General features: G+C 36.7%; 2 protein-coding genes across 14 annotated transcripts in view; one reads left to right on the top strand and one right to left on the bottom strand.

Annotated features, from left to right (window-relative positions):
- kcnab2a (potassium voltage-gated channel subfamily A regulatory beta subunit 2a) overlaps nt 1–17,934 on the top strand; it is a 226,320-nt gene that overhangs the window by 143,179 nt on the left and 65,207 nt on the right. For all 13 annotated transcript variants that reach the window (XR_012387358.1, XR_012387359.1, XR_012387357.1 and 10 more), the window contains 3 exons: nt 16,721–16,764; nt 17,063–17,100; nt 17,539–17,618. Coding sequence is in view for 7 of the 13 variants with exons in the window: in XM_009306291.5 (XP_009304566.1) it covers nt 16,721–16,764; nt 17,063–17,100; nt 17,539–17,618 (162 nt within the window). In the remaining 6 variants the exon portion in view is untranslated. The remainder of the gene's footprint in view (nt 1–16,720; nt 16,765–17,062; nt 17,101–17,538; nt 17,619–17,934) is intronic.
- Nucleotides 1–17,934, bottom strand: part of flnba (filamin B a) — a 750,037-nt gene that overhangs the window by 67,002 nt on the left and 665,101 nt on the right. The window lies entirely within an intron of this gene.

The following is a 17,934-nucleotide window of genomic DNA, read 5'->3' on the forward strand; positions in this document are numbered from 1 at the left end:
CAGGGGTTCGTTCTTCGTACGTGGATTACTCAGTTAGCTGGACTTGGATATTGACGATTTGACATGATCCAGGATCGTTTCGTTCTTCAAAGCTGATCCGAGAGTTGTTGTCATGGCAACAGTTCTGCTAGGTCAAACCTGATCGGGAGCAGGTTCAATTCATATAAACAGGATTACTTGGGAAAAGGGTACATATTTTTTAACTATATATATATATATAAGTTATAGTCATTAATAAAATAAATTAAGTTATACATATTAATAAAACGTATTCAATCTGCACCCTCGAAATGAAAGTACAAAGACTGCCACCTGGTGCAAAGAGACTTATTGATATGAACTTTTTGAATCGCTTTAGTACAAATTGTATAATAGAAATGCAGAATATGTGACTTTTTTTAAAGCAATAATACATTTATGCAGTCATGAACATGTTTTGATAGTTAATATGCCGGTGATTTGATGCTTCACAAAAGTTGCAGACGCCTTTACCAATATGAAAACGCTTTTGTAAACATCCAGTTATTCTTTACACCAATTAAAAAATGGCTACTATAATAAAGAAAATCTTTTCTAAATGTAGAACTAAATACATTGATTTGCATTGAAATACATGATGAATACTCTTGACACATGAAAGTGTAAAGCCTGCAGCTCACAACACATGTGGAAGGTTATTGCGTGTCATATTTAACAAGCCGTTTTCTGCTAATTTGATATAATTTTGCTCTCATGGATAATTGAATATTAATCAGATGATGTCATTACGCAGCTGTGCCGTCAGCCAATCGTTGCATTGCTGATCATGATTTCGAGGATCGATAGATCTGTCCTTCACAACACACGCAGCGATCTCAGATCAGTTTATCCAGACATTCTAATCTGATTCGCGAACTCGTTTGAAGAACCAAATTAGCGAGAGATCAGTTATCAAGATTAAAAGATCCGGGATCTGCCAAATAATCTTAGATAATTTAAGCGAGGTACGAAGAACGAACCCCAGAACTTATTTCTTAAGCTAATACAAGTTACAAACTCCAAACAATATAGCCATAAAGGAGCAGCATAGCAGCAACACACAAAACCCTTTTATTTATATATGGATTGTGTCTAACTTATTTCAACTGAAGACGAGTGCTTTGGTCTAAAACTTTGTGAATGACAGGCATTCCAGTTCTGCAGCTCTCCGAAGCTTTCAGTCAAATTGTGCACATGCAGATTCTGTGTGGGCCGCTTCAAACCCCTTCTAATGGTAATGTGACCTCTCATGTTCTCAATGTGCATGTGGAGGCTGTGGGAAAAGGGGCGGTGTTGGTGGAGAAGAGGGAAAGATGTGGGATTGGAGATGGAACTTCTTTCTGACTAGAGCTAAAGCCGCTCTCAGGTAGAGCTCCTGCTTTTAGAAACGGGTGTAGGAGGCTTGCTCGCAGTCTGAATTGCTCTTACATAAACACAAATTTCAGAGAGCAGATCCACACGAGGCAGCCATCAGGGTATTGTGTACGTGTGAAAGAATGCTGTACATAGAATTCCACACATTTAGATTTCTTAAAGGGGTTTAAACACTGTTGTGTGACTACAGTCTGTGATTATAACCAGCTTCTAATGGTAAAACAGTATTAATAATTTTTTTATATTCACACTTATCAAAAATAGTCTGTAAAAACACTTTGATTGACATCAGAGGGGGAAAGCCCTGCCTATTAGTGTCAATCTCACCCTCATCAGCATAGGACGTTAGTCTTGTTTTTTTAAATCTACCACTATGCTGACACATAGGCATTTGTAGCTCCGCCCTCTTTTGGATTTGAATTTAAAGCGACAGTCACCAACATGCCACAATTATGATCAAAGCCTAAAAGGGGCAGTTTCAGAGAGTTAGAAAACATTATTTGTGGGGTATTTTGAGCTGAAACTTCACACACACACTCTAGGGATATTAAGGACTTAGTTTACATCTTGAAAAAAAGGGGCGTAATAGGCCCCTTTATAGCGATCTGACTGGGTAAGGGTGCCAACTTATATATTTATAAGTAAAAAAATAAAAAATAATATTTATAAAGTCAGTGCTACATGGGATACACTAGCAGTGCAATAACCCTAGTAAGCCCTTATAGAGCTAAAGACAAAATAAATCAGACTAAACCAGTTTAAATTGCATTCTACTATTATTCAATTAGGTCTCCTTACAACCTCAAAATAACACACTATACATGTTTACAACAGAAAAAGTTTCAAACCCATTCCAACAAGCATTTGAAGAATTCAACAAATCAAATGCACAAAACAAAATAATAATAATAATAAACCAAATAAAGAGATACCTCTGTCGACTTGGAATTAACTTGATCCATGCACAAGATTAAACCACTGATTCACATCAAATTGTTAGAACCTTACATTCATTACTGTTATACAGAAATTCAATATAAACAATTCAAACAGTTCAATGATTCAGTCGGTTCAACATTTCTATGATTCACTCGTGTCAATCAATTCAATGATTCACTTGGTTTAAAAATTCAGTGATTCATTCAGTTATACAGTAGAACTCAAGATGCTCAGTTTGTTTAAACAGTTCAATGATTCATTCAGTTCTAACTGAGATGCTCAGAGTTCGTCAAACAGTTCAATGATTCATTCGGATTTAATAACTCAGATGCTCACAGTTCGTTCAAACCGCTCAATGATTCATTCAGTTCTAACTGAGATGCTCACAGTTCGTCAAACAGTTCAATGATTCACTCAGTTTCAATAACTCAGATGCTCATAGTTCGTTCAAACCGCTCAATGATTCATTCAGTTCTAACTGAGATGCTCACAGTTCATCAAACAGTTAAATAAATTCACTCGGTTTCAGTAACTCAGATGCTCACAGTTCGTCAAACTGTTCAATGATTCACTCGGTTTCATTAACTCAGATGCTCACAAAGATTGGGGCTCTCCTACAGTAAAGTCTTTCATGACCTTTCCATCACCTGTCATTGATTGCTCAGAATGATTTGTGCATTACTATAGATCAGTGTTTCTCAACAAGTGGGTCGCGGGAACATTTTCAGTGGGTCGCGGAGTGTGTGATCAAAAAACAACAAAAGTTTAATTTTTTACTTATTTTGCTTATATTGGACTTTTATTTTGAAATGCACGTTCCACAACCGTACCGTTTGACATGTGAAATTTCCAGCCTGATCTCACGAGAATACGTAAGTATTTTACGTTTTGCCAGTTTAGTGGCTAATTCGTACGAATTTGTACGAGTTCAGTCGTACGAAATGGTACGATTTTAAAAAGAAGGCGTGGCACCTGACCCCACCCCTAACCCCAACCGTCATTGGGGGATAAGCAAATCGTACTAAATTGTACGAATTAGATCGTACGAATTCATACGAATTAGCCAATAAATGAAAAAGTTACGAATTGCCGTGAGATTGTGTTGGAAATTTCAGTGCAAGTACGTCCCCGAATATTTAAAGTATGGATTTACATATGTTGACGACAAAAAAGGCTTAAAACCTCAGTGTGTCATATGTGGTGAGGTGCTCTCACAAAACAGCATGAAACCTTCTAAATTAAAACGACATTTGGAAACCAAACATCCCGGTTGCAAGGACAAACATGTGGACTATTTTCTAAGACGACTCCAATAGCTGAGGGTATCACAAAAGTGCCGAACATCTTCAGGCACTCCGCTCATCTTATTGTGCTCACCGTGTAGCAAAGGCCAAGAAAGTCCACACAAAAGCAGAAGAGCAAATAACTGGTGATTATTATAAAAATGCTTATGATTATTTTAATAATTTTACTTTATTTTGATGGTTTCTGCTCAGTTCAAACGGATCAGTGTTAATGTTTTATAAACAGTTCAGTTTAATGGTAACTGAACTTTTCCTTTCCCTAACCACTGTATTTGACGTTTTTTCTCTGTAATAGTTCTATAATTTGATACATTTTGTTAAATGGCAGCAGTAAAATATTGTTTGTTTGTAAGTCTTGGTGATTTTCTTATGATGTATCTCTCTCTACTTGTGTATGTTAACAAATAAATACAAATGAATTATAATTCCTAAAATTATATTATAGTTCCTAAAAATTTGGGTCGCGGCTTGATGACCATGTGGGTCCCATGGCCAAACCAGTTGAGAACTCCTGCTAAACATGATCCTCTTATTTATTACAGACCTCCAAAGTCTGGGGTTTAAGGAGGGGGTAGTAAAGGGTTAGTGACAAACATAACTTCTCCGCTTTTAGTACTTTCTGTATTGACCTTATTCTTCAATGTGGAAATGTGCCAGAGTTTGCGACATGAAGCCACATAACGAGACATTTTTAACATCTAAAAATCAATGGAAATCAATGAGATTGGAAGTCTTGAGCCAAAAAGGATCCTATGGCTGCACAGGCTCATAGATAAAGAATAAGGTCTATACGTTTTAATCTGTCTTTTATTATCTGTATTTATCTTAAATGTGCTTTATAAAATAAATGTATTATTATTTTCAAAAGTAATTTTAAGAATCTCTTCCTCCATAGAAGTGCAGAAAAAATAAATGAATAAGGCAATCTTTGTGCTTCAGTTGACGGGAAGGTCAGAAAAAAACAATAATAAAGTAAAATAATAAAAAAGTGAAATAAAGATTTTGGCCAGATAGACCATTGTTAAATGACCTAAATAGTCTATAACAGCAGCTTATGTTATGCTTTAAGTAATTTTTTTATTCCCATGCTATTTTTTTTTTTTATTAATCTTGCCGTACTACTCAGCAACTTTAGGGGCAGTTCACCCAGAACTGAGAATTCTGCCATCATTCACTTGCTCCAAAACCATTATTTTTTTTTGCTAAAGAGTCTCAGCTTTCTTTCTTTCTTTCTTTCTTTCTTTCTTTCTTTCTTTCTTTCTTTCTTTCTTTTTTTTTCTTTATGTATTTTCATTATTTTCTTTCTTTCTTTCTTTTTCTTTTTTTCTTTATGTATTTTCATTATTTTCTTTCTTTCTTTTTCTTTTTTTCTTTATGTATTTTTATTATTTTCTTTCTTTCTTTCTTTTTCTTTTTTTCTTTATGTATTTTCATTATTTTCTTTCTTTCTTTTTCTTTTTTTCTTTATGTATTTTTATTATTTTCTTTCTTTCTTTCTTACTTTCTTTTCTTTTTTATTTATTTATTTATTTTCTTCTTTCTTTCTTTTTTTCTTTTTATATCTTTCTTTCTTTCTGTCTTTCGTTCTTTTTTTACTTTCTTTCTTTACTTTCTTTCTTTCTTTATTTCTTTTTTTCTTTCTCTCTTTGCTTTCTTTCTTTCTTTCTTTCTTTCTTTTTTTATTATTATAAATTTTCTTCTTATTTAGAGAAAGCTGAAAAACTGTAACCATTGGCCTCCGTAGTATTTGTGTTTCATATAATGGATGTCAGTGTTATCCAGTTTTTAGCTTAATTCAAAATATCTTCTTTAGTGTTCAACAGAAGAAGGACACACATTTATAACCACTTGAGGGATGGTAAATAATAAGTAAGTTTAAAACTTGGGATGAACTATTTCTTTTAACCACCAAAGTCTTAAGAATCAACACAAAATATGATATAATATGATATGATATGATACTTTTGCTTTAGTGCATATTCTTCTTTCAAACATTGGTGTGTTTTAATGTCATTCATGTGCAATTTCTCAGACAATCTGCGATCTTGACAGATGTGAGGTCGAGTACAAGATGACAAAATTGACATTTTTGCCTGAACGATTCCTTCACTACTGCCAAAAGGATTTTGACAAATCATGTTCTACTTTTAAACGGAGACGTCCTGATCCTTCGAGTTCAGTCGCTCACTGAAGCAGGTGGTGACAGTCATAACCCTATATACGTCAAAGTCATCTGAACTCAAAAGTTGAACTTCCTTTGCTTCGTAAACAAAGCCAACTGCTCGTGTTCTCTGCATATCATTAACCCTGCTAAAAGACACAGCTGACTTTTATTCACCTCTGGCTTGATCTTTGGTGACTCCTGGCAAACCCAATCTCCAGCGCTGCACCTGGGTCCAGTTGTGACTGGGCCGCTGTCCATCATGCAGTATTCAACCCCAGCCTGTGAAATATTCAACACAACACAACGCCGACAACAGTAACACAGTAGCTGTGGCCCAAGAGTTTACTGGCCCTGAAAGCACCAGATTGTCTTTCGATTCACTTGTAACTTCAGTCTAAGACTCTTATTGGCTTATTCATTCGACTGCTTTGACCCTGTTTAAGTCCATTCACACCAGCTATAAAGATAACCATAAAGATAAAAATCATTCTGAATGTGAACAACAGCAGTGTTCAGACCACATATGCTGTACTATACTCAGAGATGTATGGTAACAAAGTAGAACTACTTCACTACTGTACTTAAGTACTAAAAGGCTGTATCTGTACTCTACTAGAGTAATGTTTTTTTTTCTTGTGCTTCCACTTTTACTTCAGTGCATATTTTAGTTTACTACTTAGTTGTAGGCCCTTCTCACTCTAGGTACAGTTGCCTCGAACCTGGCCAAAGCATGCTTGTCCCCCCTCCCGTCTCCCCCAACGGCCCGCACTCACACCACAATCGGGCCTGGGCACGCTTACGTCATCGATGCTGCACTGTTCAGTGAGAAGCGCTCTCTCACTCAGCAGCACAGTAGAGATTTCTCTAGTTAAATCATTTCAGTGGTTTGATATGCAGCTACATGCAGTCAAATATTTCGCCAAACAGTCCTTAGGGATGTGGTGAACACGCAGTCAGATATTTCACCGAACAGATCCGCCACTTTTGGCGCTCATAAACAATCATAAAGCCCTCGTGCTGCAGGAATGAGGAGGTTTGCTGAAGGCGTGCAGCTGTCGTGCAGTGAGGGGTTCTCGTCTTTAATAAACTACGGCAGTTTGCGTTCACTGAACAGTAAGAATGATTAATAAATCCATATGAAACAGTCCCGTAAAAGTCACGTCTCGCTTTCAGTTTCGGGCTTTGGTGCGTTTTGCAGTCACACACAAGCGTACCGCACCAAAGCCCAAGCGCTCAGGGCCGGCCAAGCGAACCGTGCTTGAGCCCGATTCAGCGCACTCACACTTCTCAAACGATCCGGAACACGGGCCTGGGCACAGTACGGATGGCATAGCGTGAGCAGGCCCTAATAGTTTTTTATGTTCTGCATTGTTACTCGTTACTAGGGGGGATCACAATTATTGATATCGGTTTAGTAATAGTTAATAACCGGTTATTGCGTACTGACGTTATTTATCTCCTATGCGCGATGTCGCAGTAGAATACTATGGCGAAGGAGGCGAGGGCGAGTAAATAACGCTCTTACTACAATGAAGGTGGCACAGCACACGAGCCGCTATTTCACTACTATGGAGAAATGCTTCCCCCCCCCCCCCCTCTCTCTCTTACTTTGGACATGTGACCCGCTGCTGTGTTTGTGAGGTAACTTTTCCTCTCCTCTTGGCTGTTAATTCGATACTTATGGATCAAGACACAAGCGTGCCTGAGGTGCGAGTTTTCTCCACTGTGTCGATTACCTGTGATATTATGCGCATACAGACTGCAACTGTTCTTCCCGCCATTGGTGAACAGCGCTTTCATTTCTAAAGCCAAGCGCAGCCCTTTTATGTTGAGCAGGTGAAGACAAAACAATCATAGAGACCTCGCCTGTCAGCACTCAAAAAGCTAGCAGGAATATATTTACATTAGTTTATTTGCTAAAACTGCTCATGCTGTCTTCTGTGCATGTGTTGGAGTTTTGTTTGATACATTCAGAACGAGTGTTTTCTTTAAACAGGTCAAATTAAAGGTACAGTTCATGTGTCTGACTGCTGTATTAAAGAACAAAATTGTATTACAAATAATATATAAATACAAATATATTTTAGTGATGGGTCGTTCATGAACGATTCGTTCATTTTGAACGAATCTTCAGTATGACTCGGGAACTACGAGTCCTCTCAGGGAGTGATGCGTTCATCCGCGGAAAAAGAATTGATCCGCTCACCTCTCGAGTCCTCGGGTTTGAGTCATTCTGTCACGTGATGAACAAACAATCATGGCTCCTATCGGCTTAGACTGTGCATTGATTAAGATTATATGTGACTGTCAGTGTAACGTGAATGAACCCCTGACATTTGAAGACATGAAGAGGTGAGCTGAGCAAAGAGACAAAAATGCCTTCATAGACAAAAGAGCAGGTAAACATTGAGTTAATATTTTCTCCTTCTTATATTCTACTTATGACTTATTTGTCGTGCAATCAACCTTTTGGGCAGATGTGTAGATGTGTTTGGAAGCAATTCGTAACATTTTAATAGTATTTTGGCAAATTGAACCAAATGAACGAAATAACTCGAAAAAAGATTCGTTCATCCTAATGAACGAGACTCAAAGATCCGAGTCAGTAAAATTATCCGAACTTCCCATCACTAATATATTTATCGATTTTAATAGAAAAAAATTATGGTTGTGAAGAAAAAATGTAATTATGTCTGGAAAGCATCTTCAATGCACCGAGATATCAAATTGAACCGATGGCATGATAATCGTAACCGAACCAAACCGTGAGACCAGTGTAGATCCACACCCCTACTCATTACAGTTATAGACCTTTTTCTTGGCTGCTGCATGGAGGGCGCCACAGTGACCAGCGTCTTCCGGTAGAATGCTTAGAACTTCCATTTACAGCGTTTACAACTGGTAATTTGCGATCCGATAATGGGTTTCAATAGCGTTTTGAGTAGATTACAGAGTGTTTTTGTGACACACAACATTGAAAGGTGTGTGTTAAAGCTGTTATAATCTGTCAGATCTGTGGTTCAAGCGCGAGAGAAAAACAGTATCGTGAGCCATGTTTCTTTTCGTTCTGCTTAATCACGAGCCCCAAAAAAAGATATTTAAAATAAACAAAACAATAGGATGTCTTTTGACTGCTTTCTTTAATACCTACATTACACAATACTTGTACTTTTACTTTCAGTAGTTGAGTAGTACTTTTAGATTAAACTACTTGCAGTACAAAAAATGTTGAATACTTCAGTACTTCCACTTAAGTATGGTGCTTAAAGAGCACTTCAACTTCTACTCAAGTCACTTTTTTGATAGAGCACTTGTACTTTTACTTAAGGGTGCTTTCCAAGCGCAATAAATGATACATTGTTGCCTCTTCTGCCGTCTTTGGGTCGTTTTCACACCACACTGCTAACTTTGGTCCGAACCAGTTGAAATGAACCAAAATGCAGTCATCTGACAAAATCCACATCTCTCATTGGCCAGATGTTGTTAAACATATTTCCTAAACTGCTTATTGATTGGTCAGAATTCACATGCGGGAAAATGCCAATGAACTCCCGCAGGTAAACAAAACCTTTTACTCTGGAGGGACGACTGCGCTGGCTGATTGGATCCCTGCTTTAGACAAACTATACATTAGGAGAATGAAGCGCGGCCGCTGCTGGAAAATAGGGTTTTAATGCATCACTCGTCTCTTTAGGAGGGGGCGTCAATTAATTTAGCTAAACTGCGACATGGTCATCTTGCGGAAATATTACCAATGATCCATCAGGTAATGTTTTTCCCTCTCTCTCTCTCTCTGTTGGTAAAGCGCTGTCAACAAATATTTTTCCTCCATATCCCATAATGCACATCGCATCCGCCTACGGCAGCTGAATTAGTCCGAAAGGCACAGTACTTTTTGCGGTTGGACCTGTTTTTGTACGGATCATATTCTCACCACAAACAAACCGCTCCAGGGTTCGTTTGAAAGCGTACAGAGACCACCTCTTCAAGCAGGTCTCGGTACGCTTATTTGGTCCGCTTTTGGTGCGCACTCGAGTACGATTGCTGCATTCTCACCTGCCCAAACGAACCGCACCAAGAGGGAAAACGAACTCTAGTGTGATTCAATCGAACTAAATAAGGCAGGTGTGAAAGCACCCTAAGTCTGGGTCTACTTTATACGTCTCTGCTTGTAACACGCTGAGAAGTTACACTGATTTTTATCAGTCATCAATGTAGATGCAAATATAGTTATTTGTATAATTATTGTACTTGGTTTGAGTGGGCTTTTACACAACTTCAGTCATTCATTTGTTGCTGTAGACAGCAGTGGAGTTCTGGTTTATTCTGTACTAATCATGTTAGGTATAGTTTGTTTGATGTCGCAAACATCCAACCATGAAAACCGTCTCCATATCTCAGATCTTATTCACATGATCAGCAAGAGCACAACCAATGAATGAAGCATAAACAGCCTTTGTGGCATATTGGCTCTTTCCTTCTGGGTGCCAATTGAAGTGCATAATGAGAATAACCAACTCCTTTTTGGCAGCCAGAGATGAGATAGGTCTTTGTCACATGACTGTATTCATGTTTCAACTCAATCACACCGACCGGTGTATTATTGAATGGCTATCATGCAAAAGCACACTGAGTGTGTGGGCTGCAACACCTCACCAAGTGCGAATCATAGGTATTTTGGGAGGAAATTAAAGTTTTGGGGTTCTTTGAAAGTGCATATTTGCATATATAAATGAATTTTTGACACAAAAGCTAGATTACAAGCCAGTCAAAATAGATGTTTTCACCAAATAGATGCTCTTAAGCTGAAGTCGTGCTCGTCTGATCAGGTAACCATAGCAACATATTCTGCTTGAGCCTTTTCCATTAGGATCAGTATTGAACGGTACTCTACATTGACAAAACATAAGCACTGTTATTATGTGTCACTGACATAGATTTACATATCACAAATGTACAGTAAATATTGTAGCTCAGAAACTCATTGCAAGTCTTAAAAGTGTCATGAGCTTGTTTCAGCAACAGTTATTTCTCGTCACAGTTTATCGTATTTATTTATTTATTTATTTATTTTAATTGTTTTATTTATAAAATTTATTTTATTTATTTTCATTTAATTATTTATTTTATTTTTTATTATATTCTATTTACTTGTTAGTTTGTTTTTATTTATTTATTTAAATTATTTTGTTTAATTATTTTTTACTTTTGTTTGTTTGATTTATTATGTATTATTTGATTTTATTTCTTTTTCTTTTTATTTTCTTATTTTATTTTTTGTTAGTTTGTTTTTATTTATTTATTTTATTATTTATTTATTTATTTATTTTTGTTTTATTTATTATTTTGTTAAATTTAATTGTAAATTAAAATGATAAATTTAATTTTGTATTATTTATTCATTTGTTTAATTTAAAATTTTTAATTTTTTATTATTTATTAGAAAAATGCCACAGAAGTGGGCATAACCTGTGGGGATGGAGAACACAGCTTTAAATTCACATAGTTTTATTTCATTATTAATGTTTAAAGCTTCCTATAAGTGCAATTCACCATCACACATAGCAAAATGTATATGTTTTCTCATTTGTGATTACTATAATTTAATGCACAAATTGGTTCTTATTAATATCATTGGTTAAAATCATTGGTTTTTATACTCTGCTTTTAAAAAAATGATTGCGTTGAACACTATTAAGTCACCCAGAATGTCGAATAAAATTCAAAGCAAAGATTAAAACAAGAAATTAAACACATTAAAGAACACACAAATTAAATACAAATTAAAGAAATATAACTAGAATAAGTACAGAGTGTCATGAATAAATATAGTATATACTATCTTTTAGTAGAGATATTACATGAGAGACTTGCTTTGTTTACCAAATAAAGTGAATCTAATTGGATTTGCATTTTAAGCATTAAATAAAAGTTTAAAAAGATATTATTTTTTCACATATTAAAGTTTTAGTTATGATAGTTCCAAAATAATTCCACAGAAATCCACAGATTTGTTTACTAAAATTCTCAGCAGAAATAGCTAAAAACGTCTGCAGATGCCGTCTGTCCCTACTTATAAGTATATATTTACAATATACAGACATTAACAGAAAATAGCCAAATAAATGAATAAATATAAAAAAGAAAAATATAATAATTTAGTAATAATAATAATAAATAAGTAGCAACAATAATAATAATATTATTACAAATATTGATGAAAAAATAAAGTGATATATATTTTCCCACAATCATAAAACCAGTTTTGAGCAGACACTCATCTCTTTTCTCATAGTAAATTATCCACTGCAGATGAAGACATTAGCTTGTTATCTTCAAGATTCCCTCATGTCTGAAGGAAAAAAAATTGGACCGCTCATGTCTTTTTGAACTTTTGTGCTGATCCGCTGTTAAAAAAAAAAAAAATCTCAGCAGATGTCTTTTTGAATAGGAAATCATGAAAAGAAACGTCCGGGCTGCGGGTTACTTTTTGGATCCAATGCAGCTTGTGGCTCACTGTGACCCACTGCGGTCTCTCTTTCAATGCACCGGACACCTACATGTTTCTAATCCAACAAGGACACCCCCACACAAACACACACACACACACCAACCCTACTCTCTAGAAACATGCACATACAAGCCTTGTACTCCTACTCACACAGACAGCTTGTTATATCATCTCTAATCCCAGTTACACACCACTTTATTCATGTACATGCTCGGGTACAGACGCCAGATACTAGGGCTGGGCTTTATACTGTATATGCAAAAATAATCATACGCAGCAGTATTAGGATTGTACTTTTAATAATGACTTGGTCACTTATTTCCAAAAAAGAAAGCATTCTCTCTGCATGATGATTGACCCAATAATTCAAGTTATGAAAGCAGAACATGTTCCTGTGTGGGATTAAATAAGATGTCATGTTTTTTTAAAAATAATATCACACAATTCGGCATGGATTTTGCAGTGTTCAAACTATAAGAATTTATATTTGACACATTTTATATTTTTTGAATATATATATGCATACATTTATACTTTGATGTTTTTATATATATATATATATATATGTGTGTGTGTGTGTGTGTGTGTGTGTGTGTGTGTGTGTGTGTGTGTGTGTGTGTGTGTGTGTGTATATTGTGCATGAGCCGATTACTTCTGCTCATGCACAAAATTTCTTGCACGCCCCTCGAATATACACTGCTCAAGCGCATGTTCTTGTGCGCTCTCAAATAAACACTGCTAAAGTGCGATTTAGTGCGTTTATGTTACAAGTATGTCTTCAACATTTATTTTATTTGCTAGGAATATTTATGAATGTCTCCAATAGACCTACAGAGCGGTATTAATGCATGTAAACCTTTCCAAAGGCGTTTCTGTGTGAAGTTTGCATGTTCTCCCTGCGTTTGCGTGGTTTTCCTCCGGGTGCTCCGGTGTCCCCCAAAGTCCAAACACATGCGTTACAGGTGAATTGGGAAATCTAAATTGTCCGTTGTGTATGAAAGTGTATGGATGTTTCCTCAAGATGGGTTGCAGCTTAAAGGGCATCCGCTGCATAAAACGTGCTGGATAAGTTGGCGGTTCATTCCGCTGTGGTGACCCCAGATGAATAAAGGGACTAAGCCAAAAAGGAAATAAATGAATGAATGAATGAAGGAATGAACCTTTACAAATTGTCATTATATCATCTGTTTGGCTTTTAACACTACACTGATCTTATTTTACAGCAGTTTTCTTGGCAGTGCAATCTAAAATTGAAGTCAAACTAAAACAACAAAGTCTTAAAAAGTGAACACAAGAAAGTTGTGTCCAAACCTGCGGCACCTCTGTCCTCTGAGACACTGCAGAAGTTGAAAAGCTCCCCATGTGTGTGTGTGTGTGTGTGTGTGTGTGTGTGTGTGTGTGTGTGTGTGTGTGTGTGTGTGTGTGTGTGTGTGTGTGTGTGTGTGTGTGTGTGTGTGTGTGTGTGTGTGTGTGTGTGTGTGTGTGTGTGTGTGTGTGTGTGTGACTCTGGTGCTCTTCATTATATCTGCTGTCTCTATAGTGTAAGCTCCATATTCTTCCTCACTCCCAGAAGCCCCTGGGGTGAGAAATCTGCCCTCAGGCTCTGTTGAGTCTCATTTTCCCCATGATGCATCAGTCAGTAGGCTGGCATACAAACTCCATATGCTCCCCGGGGGCTTGTATAGGGCCCAGGCTGTGGTCACCGAGAAACCTCAATGCTTCTCTGATCAAGACTCAAATCCTATAGTGAGCTGCCTTGCTGTCTATAGCTTACAGTATATAGACAGGAGACTTGATTTGGATTGATTCCAGTATTGTTTGTCTGCTGCTAAATTATGGTGTGATGCTTTATTGCATCTATCCTGGAGGGCCTGTGTCCTGGAGTTTTGCTCCAACTTGCTTCAACACAAGATCTAGTAAATATATCAAGTACAAGCTTGATTAGCTGGTTCAGGTGTGTTTGATTAGGGTTGAAGGGGAGCTAACTCTCCTGGACACATGCACCTCCAGGACTGAGCGTGGAGACCCCTGCTTTAATTATGAATATATAGCACAGTAATGCAGGGTCTTAAATCTTCAGAAAACAAAACATATTTCAGGCCTTGAAAAAGTCTTAAATTTGCTGAAATAGTGTGTTGTAGGTCATTAAATAATTTTAAACAGGTCTTAATTTTCTTTTGTCCATGTAAAGCATGAAATCTATCCTCAACACTCATCCAATCAACAGATTTAACAAAGTTTTGATTATTAATTATATTTAACAACATGATTTAATTATCTTCCTCACAGTAACATTTGGTTAAAGTTTTTCCATGTATTTATATTATTTAAAATATGTGTTTAAGAACTTTTTAAAGAGAGAGGGGACATATTTAAACCTGTATACAGTATGTGTGAAATGTTATTCATGCTGCTTTTAAAAGTGTCTGTAAAAGTCTTAAACTTGACTTGGTGAAATCTGAGTAAAGTGTTGAGTGAAGTATTGCATTAGGTTAGATCTGTATTTAACATTATTCATTTAATTTCAATTGTCAAAATGTAATTGTTGAAGGTTAAATTAATATTGCGCCTGTGTAATATAAATTATTTGGTAAAAGCATTGTTTAACGGAGAGAACACATTTTTTAATATAATCATTCTAATAACTAATTTCTATGATGATAGTACAGTACATAATATTTTACAACTGTTTTGTAAATATTCGTTTTCTGCTTAAAGTGCAGTTTGGCTTAACTAGCCAATTATTAAAAACATAAAAATTTAGAGGGACTAATAATACTGACTTTAAAAAAAAGTAATGATTATAATAAAATAAAGTTGCTTTTATTCCAGCCAAACTACAAGAAATAAGACTTTTGTCTGGAAAAAAACACTAATATTAAAATATTGTGTTTTTAAAAATGTGCAAATAATTTTGCCTTCAATTGTGTATGTTTTTTTTTTTTTGGAAAGCATTTTTCATTTAATTGTATATTTATAATTTAAAAATCAGTTATTTAAAATGAATAATATCGTTTCTAATTAATACTGCAATTTCTAACCTGTCGCTATGCCCATCGCAATGCATTTTATATTATTACATTTAATATTAAAACAAAATTTTGGCGAAAATTCTTCATTTATGTTTAATTGAGATATTTAATTTTAATTTTTAATTCATTTTAAATAATTTAACATCGGTCATTTTATTGTAACTAATATTATCATATAAATATAATTTTTTTGATCATGATACTATGCTTATTTAACTCGCAATATAATGTAATATTTATTTACATAGCGCATTTTTCATGTATGGCCCCAAATACACCCAAAGTGCTTCTCAATCATGAGGAAGGGTTGGGCGGCTATGATGGGCAAGGGCCAGAACACCAGGGTTAAGCCGCCTTTCCACTGCACACAACATTTGGACATGACTGTCGGAATACGCCCCCTTGTGGCAGCCGCACAGTATTTTCAGTATTGTCGTGCACCACGGGGGAGAAGGTGATTCTCAACGGTGTCCGCAAAAGCAATAGCCTTTATTCTCTGTGCGTTTACATAGTTTAATGGATGAATGAATACTAGAAACTCATAGACCGCTAAAATATTGGAGGGAATGTGGAGACAACATTAAAATATATATATTTTTATTACTTTCTTACTTACATTTATGAACAGAAAAGTTTTTCTTTAATATAGACTTTTTATAATTTAAAAAAGAACCAAATAAACTCCTATTTCTCATCTCGCGCGCACGGACCTACTTGGGCAACACTGGAATACATCATATCCGGTCGGCAGGTCGCATACGGTCTAGTCGCAGAAGTTCAAATATTTTAACGGATCCGCAGCTCAATTCGGATCCGAATTTTCCGCATACGGAGATGATCGGAACTCAACGCAGCTCCCGGACTGCTCTCCATTGGAGATGAATGACATCCGGTCTGCCACTTGTCGTTTGTCGTGTGCAGTGGAAATGCGGCTTTACACTCCAACTCTTCATGAGAAGTGCCATTGGATTTTTAATGACCACAGAGAGTCAGGACCTCAGTTTAACGTCTCATCAGAAAGACGGTGCTCACTGACAGTATAGTGTCCCCTTCACTATACTGAGGTGTTAGGACCCACACAGACTACAGGTCGAGCGCCTCATTAACACCACTTCCAACAGCAACCTAGTTTTCCCATGTGGTCTCCCATCCAGGAGCTGACCAGGCTTAGCTTCAGTGAGTAATCGGTCTCGGGCTGCAGGGTGATATGGCTGTGTCTGTGACTTATACTATGCTCATTAACTCCATTAAGCATACATGCAGTGCACCCTTGTATTCTATCCAAAGGAGACAGCAGTGATCTAACACTGACTAATAGATCGAACAAAGTGATGAGAAAAGCTAATTAATCATTGACTTTATTTCCTTTTTTTTCCAGAAACCTGGGGAAGTCTGGCCTGAGAGTCTCATGTCTTGGATTAGGTGAGTTTTGGGCTTCTTTATCAAGGCCTGTTGCAAAGTAGATAAGCAAAACCTGCAACCAACAAATCCAGCTTTTGTAGTTTCCTTTATTTTCTCTCTCGAGCGAGCAGATGTCATCAGTGTCAGACCTCTGAAAGCAATTGTTCAGTTCTCTTCAGCAGGGCATTACAGATTATCCATGTTATCTGCAGCTTCATCTTAAGGCTTTACTCTTCAGTGTCAGCGCTGGATCACTGATAATCATTTAGAGCTGCTTTATCTGCTGTGAAACACTGACTGATTGTAGATCTCTTTACAGGAACTTGGGTGACGTTTGGAGGACAGATCACGGATGAGGTATAATGAGTCTAAACACTGACTAAACGCTCTTGATGTCTATTTTATTTAAACCATGTTACTTTTATTGCTTAGTACTATGTCATAACTTCGCAAATTTAACAAACAGATTTCCTGCTACTGTAACTTGCATTGTGAGATCATTTTAATCGGCTTCATCATCACACAGTCAGTGCATTTGGACCTTCAAGACATGCAAAGCTCGTTATCTACTTGATAATGTCGGTCCATAACAACAGTGAGGATGTTATCATGGACAATAAGCATCACACACCCTTCACATATAAATGCATGCGATATAGTTTAATAGCCAGCTCGTACCGTACAAGTCCCTAAACATATTAACGATGCCGTACACAGTAACACAATGCAGAATGGAGTGTTTAATTATTGAATAGACTGCAACACCTTGAATGCTGGATCCTCCTCTTCTGACAGATGGCAGAGCAGCTGATGACTCTGGCGTACGAGAACGGGATCAATCTGTTCGACACGGCAGAGGTCTACGCTGCAGGAAAGTGAGTGCGCCAAAATAAGCACACAGCCCACCCTAGGAAATGAAAGAGCGCCACGGTACCATGTGGCAAATATGCTCTTTTTGTTTACTTTGTGTGTCCAATTTGGTTATCAAATTTAATGCTAATGGTACAGTGTATCTAACACCATAATAATCTCATGGCAATTATGTAATATTATTGGCGATAATAGCAGCATGTGACCATGGACTAGAGATCTGCGCGGGACTAAATTTTGAATCCCGCTCCCGCCCGCACCCGCCAGGTTTTAGCCGGAACGCGACCGCTCCCGCTTATATTAAGCACTTGATGTCCCACT

This window comes from Danio rerio, chromosome 11 (assembly GCF_049306965.1).
Source record: "Danio rerio strain Tuebingen ecotype United States chromosome 11, GRCz12tu, whole genome shotgun sequence".
In the NCBI taxonomy this organism is placed as follows: Eukaryota; Metazoa; Chordata; class Actinopteri; order Cypriniformes; family Danionidae; genus Danio; species Danio rerio.